Raw genomic sequence first — 6,403 nt, forward strand, 5'->3', positions numbered from 1 at the left:
AATTTACTACCGAACGACTAAAAATAAAGTCAATTTATAGGTATGGAAATGAATGGGATTGACATAGCTAATTGAGTAAATAAATCAATTTTGGGAAGCAATGTACAGTTGGTACTAGACGGTAAAATAAACATGTGGGAATTTATATCAAAAGCGTAGTCGAAAAAGTCTTAGAAATATATGAAATTGATGCCCAGCAAATCCATTCAATTACTGCAGACAATGAAGCGAATATTATTTCGTCTTTCGAAAATATTATTTTCTTTCGTAAATACATTTGGAATGAAAATAAAATAAAATTTTCTAATTGAAGCTGATAGTGAATGTAATGATCATTTAGATGATAGCATGATTTTCAAAAATACCTTTGCTATTAATAGCGACTCGGAACCGAAACGAAGAAACCGATACTTTTGCTAGAACAAAAACCGGAATCGAACTGATATATTTTTTTCTCTTGAACCGGAACGGAAAAAAATTCGGTTCGATGCCTCGCTGGAAAGTCAATTTATAAAACAAACAAAAAATTATTACTTGCAAAAATACAAGAACAGACAAGGTATAGTACTTGTCTCTAAAGTCTGTAACCTTCTTAATTAAATTATGCTACGCAAATAAATGATCCTCTTGATGAAGTTTTCCACAAAGGACACACTGGTTTTTGCTAAACCCAACAGAGCAATATAAAACTTACAATTGAAAAATATAATAAGCATTATACGAACTTCACACACTACGTAAGCCTTATGAAGATATCTCACATATTGCACTTACTGGGAACCCTTGGGAGACCAAGCGCAGAGGCAGATCAGCAATGACCTGTAGAAGGACTGTTTGGCAGGAGACGGACAAATAGTTTAACAAGTTAAGAGCAATAGCACAAAATAGAAAACTTTTGTAGAATACTTAAACTCCTAATGGAGTATAAAATAATAATAATATGAACTTCAGATCCTTCAAGATGTGGTTCATTAACTGCTCAACCAACTGAAGGTTACACGGTTATATATGTTTACGGTTTATTGCCTTCTATAGCACGAGGCTTTAAGTTTTCACGTAAGTATTGTTTTTCTCCTTTGTGCTCGCTTATATCGTAACAGAATTATTACAGAAATCTCTGTGTTAATACAAACATTTTCTCAAGTCTAAAATCTGGGGTTGCACGTCTCAGTCAAATACGCAGATAATCCAACGATATTAAAACAACATCCTAAGGGCAATTTTCCATAGTATGTCCATAATAGTGACCTTTATCGTGACTTGGATGTTCTGACTGTTGTCGAAGTAATCACGCTTCAGGCTGAAGCACATACCATAAAAGAAAGAACCAAACCGTCCGATTTTACTAATTAGATTTCATATTAATCATTATACTGTAATACTTGTATTACTGATAAGGATTAATATCGACTATTTTAAGTTCCCGATGTAAAAATATGGCTAAGTAGTTTTTGTTTTTGACTAGGCGCAATTGAATAAAATAATTTTGGTTTAAAAAATTTTCTAGATTTAAATGAATTCTGTTTTTGTGTTTCACCTGCAAATAATCTCGTCCAAAAGTTTTACTCAACTAGAGCTTCGACACTTAAAGTTACTAGAGGTGCAATTGACTTTAATTTGATTTAAAGTGCAAATGTTTGCTGGGTGTGAGGAAGTCTTACACGGATTATTACGTGTTCCGCGTACCACTTGCTTACGTTGCCGTACATGTGAGTTTCGCAATGAAACAAGGATATAGAATTGTTCATGGTGTTGTCGTTGCGATAAGTGTATTGTTTATGTTTTTGTTGTTGGTGTTGTCATTAAAAAGTTTCCCGCTGTTTTTGTTGTTGCATAGTTTTCAGTGCTGTTGAAAACTTGTTGGTAGGTTGGTTGATTGGTTAGCTGGTCCAATGGTTGACTGACTGAATGGAATAGCTGATTGTCTTATATGATTGCAGTATGCTTTGGTGCGAATATTCAAATAAGTGCCCAGTCATTGCATTGAACTGCACCGCACACCACCCCGCCCTTACGTTACGAACAATTTAGTTAGAAATCCAACAATGCAAAAATTGTGCAACTCATTTACAACAGTTTTCACCATAAATTTAAACTCAGTGATTCGTTCTATACTGCAACGCATATTCAATTTCAATATGCATTATCCTTGACTATCAGGAATGGAATTATTATTTCATTGTTTATATGGATGGTGAACTGCTGCACTTTACTTTCCAGCCAGTACTGCTGGAAATTTTATCGTCTGCCATGATATAATAGGAAGGCTTAATGTTGCAAAATAGTATATATTATCATAATTATATTATATACCTTCTGTTCAAAAAGTATCCGGATTTAGTTGTTTGTTAATTACTCCTTAAGTAATAGACCTTTTTCAAATATTTTTTTTTGTTATATTGGTACACCCTTTCTTGATATATGGTACAAATATGAACACCATCTGTCAATTAGTTTGTTTACATCACCTGTTAATGTGAGAATACCTCAAGTGCATTTAGCGATTTTTACTATGGAAAATTCTTGTTGTATGCGATTTTTTGACCAAACACCCAAACACGGCACCACTGTCATCGCTCAGGCACCACATTCGTCAGGTCTGGATCCGTGCGACTTTTTCCTGTTCCCGAAACTCAAATTGAATCGGTAAAAGAGAATTCGCTGAAGAAACTAAAAACCATACCTTCACGGGTCTACGAAAAGTGTATGGAAGATTGGGTTAAGCGTTGGCATATGTGTATCGCTTCAGAAGGAGCATATTTTGAAGGTGATAAGATAAATTTGGAATAAAATTTAAATTTGTGTGTTTTATTTACAAAAGCCGAGTACTTTTTGAGCAGAAGGTATTCTTATGTACATAAGCATACAATTTGTTTTATAACGTGTTTTATATGCAATAAAGCTAAATACTCTTGCCGTCTGACAAGTGAATATTTGAGAAAACGTTTCTGGTGCTATGAAGAATAAGTAATATTTTAATAAATATTATTTTTGGAAAATATGTCACTTAATTGTAAAATTTTACAACCATAGCGAATGAGTCATAGGCCTACCTATAGAATGACTCAACGCAATCGATGGATAAGACAACATTTGCTCTGTACGTTACGCAGGTTTCTCACTTTGGTTAGTTTAGTCTAGAGATACAAAAATAAATGTAAAAATTTGACACTTTTTTGTGGTACCAAATACTTTTAGTAGTTAATACTTCTTTCTGAGTATTATACTTGGTATCGATAATTTCGAGAGCTTTATAGGGCTTAGTCGAATCACTCATGTATATTAATATTTTAGCTGACAATTAAAATAGTTGACTGGATAATAGCTCAACATTGTAGATATGTTTAAAACAATGATATAAATTGATTCATATAAAACAAAAAAATATAATTCAAAATATCCTAATTCAGGTTCCAAAGCAGTACAGATGTGCCTTTATGAAAATTTATAAGACATGATTAATATTAGACATTGAGCAGTCTGTAATGCCTTTTGAAGAAGATCACATATTTCAAAATCACATATTTAGACATCGACTAAGACATACTGCCGAAAAAAGCTTTCAAAAGACTGCTAGCAAGGTCTTTCATACGCCTTTTAAAAATAATTTGTTATATCGAATTTTCATATATAAATCGCTGTAAAGACGGAACGATATTGAATTACTTTTGAAAAGTAGGATAATATGTAATAAAAAATGCATCATACCTATAAAATATATGTGCATGAAAGTGGTCCGGGTCTCAAAAATAATAATCTTCACAAATAATGACGTGGACGAAATTAACAATAAGAATTGTGATATTATTAGTTTAAAGCGTTTACAAGGTTATTATATATTGATACAAATGTCTCTGAAGAGCAAATTAAGGCATTCTAACATAACAATATTAGATCATCATCATAGTAGACATGATACATCTATTTGTTGGAATCTTATTTGTTTTTTCTCTCCAGCATTTTTTTACTGGGGTTAAATTTATCTCAAAAGAGGGCTGTGAAAGCACCTGCTATAGTTTTTAATACATACAATTCCAGTATTGGACAGTAAAGGTAAAATAATTGATGCTAAAGATAATGTAATGTGACTGAAAAATATGTAGCCAAATTGATAGAAAGAAAACAACAAAACACATTTTATAAAATGCCAATTCACAATTTCAATATATTCAATTCTATTATGTTTATGACAATTAATATATATGGCTCCATTTGAGCTATTCATATTCAACATATTTAATAAGAATATGTTATGTAGCAGTCGTAATTGGTTGTGTGCATACTAATTAATTTATGTGAAAAATGAAATTAATTAGACTAACACTATTTATTAAAATGACCCTCTAGAGTCTAAACAATTGTGATATTTCGAAGTATGTAGAATAATAATTTCATGCCAGCCTTTTATTACCTTTTACAAAATTTTATTGAGGTACTTACCAGATATAATCATATCACCGGCTTCAGTTGTCCAATAGTTAATAGATGCGGGATAAGCTTCACAATAGCATTCTAACATGACATCTTGCCCCAAGTAGGCACCCTCTAATTGATTTGGTATGGATAACATTGGAGGAACTGTAAAATATTAATCAATATAGTTAACTTTTATAAAGAATAATAGAACAAATTATTAAAAAATAATTTTTTTATAAATAAATAAAGACTCTACATTGGGTATATAGTGTGGGGCCCAGTATTAAGTTAGTATGTGTAGGCAGTTAAATCGTAAATGTTTCAAATAAATAGATTCTTAAACAGTGTTAAATCATTCAATTATTATCTAATAATTTTTGCTAATATTTTGACTATATTTTTAACTTCATTTTATAAAAACTTAAGTAAAGAATGTTTACCATATACTAGTGATAATAATTACTTCGCCTAACTTAGGTTATGTATATTCCGTATATTATATACTGAAGCTGTCTTATAGTATCGTGGATTTGGAGATTTTTTTTCCATTCTTTGTATTTGTGTTAAATTAAAAATTTTCACACACATAGATTTAAGCACGTTTTAGAAACTTAGTCCATTATAAAGCACACAGTTCTATTAACTATATAGAATATTTCTTGCAAACTAACAGCCAACCAATATATTTCTATGTTGAACTTCATCTACGTTGTATTCTTTTACACATATTATTTTTATAATTATCATTATTAATAGTTGTTATGTTTCTTTGTTTTTATTAGTTTATTTGTCAATTATTATATATTTTCAAAAACATTACTAATAATTTATTAAACCTTATGTTTATATATACTTTAAATCTCTTTACTCTCGATATCTTACCATAAAATAATATTATATATTATATCTGGTGTATTAATACCAGTTTACGAAATAAATAATATAATTATCTTAAGTTGTGAAAGTATATCCAGTTTGGCTCAGTTGCGATAAGACCAACCTCAAAAAAATATGAACCGTTCACCATCTTGATTTTTATAACTTTTAGTTTATAGCAATATTGTTCTTAATCCACAAAACGTTTAAGTCTGTTCACATTAGCGTCATCAAGACGCTCAAAAACCAGTTTCATAAGGAGCAGAGGTGAAGGAGAATAAACATATACTTCATCAATTTTCTATAACGTACTTGTGTACTACTATATATAAAGCCTTCATGCGTTTACACAAAATAAAACAAAACAAATTGATAGTGTAAACGCAACTAAATTCACTAGGTCGGTTTATCTATTAGGTGTGAAAAGGTCGGATTACTACTTTTATCGAATCTTATGATAATTATACTGGAAACAATTTTCTTTGAAACGAAGTAAAAGGACAGTATTTTAAGACATTTTAAGATATTTATTTATTTAATTTAAATCAAATACAGCACAGATGTTATAGTGAAGTAAAATATTCAAAAATTAGGGTTTGGGATTTTAATTTATTTTTCTTATTTTCAGTAAAAAGAGATTCCAATTTATTCCAAGCCTTATAGTGATCATCAATTGGAGCATCATTCGTTTGTAAATAAGAATTCAAATTTTTGAATAAGTCTTCTACTTCATTCTTGGAAGGTTAATGAACAATCACATCCACCGAACCCTCATCATTACTTTCCGTTCCGCTTAGACTCGTATCCACTAATTCAGAGCTGTAATGCTCCATAATATCGTCATCTGTAAGAAAGCTTGATGTACAAATTTCATTGTCAAGCTCAATATATTTGGACTTCCCCTAACAGTAAAAAGTATTTATACTTAAAATTCAAAAATTTGACTCATAGAATGCACTTTCCCATATTCAATATTTTTTATGACAACATTTTTATCCGAGCTATTGAGAAATTCGAGTTATGGAAGCAGAGTTCCAATTCATCCAATTTGCTCTCTAAAACTCTCTTTTGAACTCTTTTTAGTTCGTGTTAGAGGAGATTTGAGTTATAG

The 6,403-nt window shown here is 30.6% G+C and overlaps 1 protein-coding gene across 1 annotated transcript in view; it reads right to left on the reverse strand.

The window, feature by feature from the left end:
• LOC119688476 overlaps positions 1-6,125 on the reverse strand; it is a 64,822-nt gene extending 58,697 nt beyond the window's left edge. Inside the window, exons 1-2 of the mRNA XM_038103152.1 lie at positions 6,062-6,125; positions 4,441-4,578 (exon numbers count right to left, since the gene is read on the reverse strand). Of these exons, the coding sequence (XP_037959080.1) occupies positions 4,441-4,578; positions 6,062-6,125 (202 nt within the window). The remainder of the gene's footprint in view (positions 1-4,440; positions 4,579-6,061) is intronic.
• Positions 6,126-6,403: the final 278 nt, after the last annotated feature.

The sequence above is a fragment of the Teleopsis dalmanni genome, chromosome X, assembly GCF_002237135.1.
Source record: "Teleopsis dalmanni isolate 2A chromosome X, ASM223713v2, whole genome shotgun sequence".
Classification (NCBI taxonomy): Eukaryota; Metazoa; Arthropoda; class Insecta; order Diptera; family Diopsidae; genus Teleopsis; species Teleopsis dalmanni.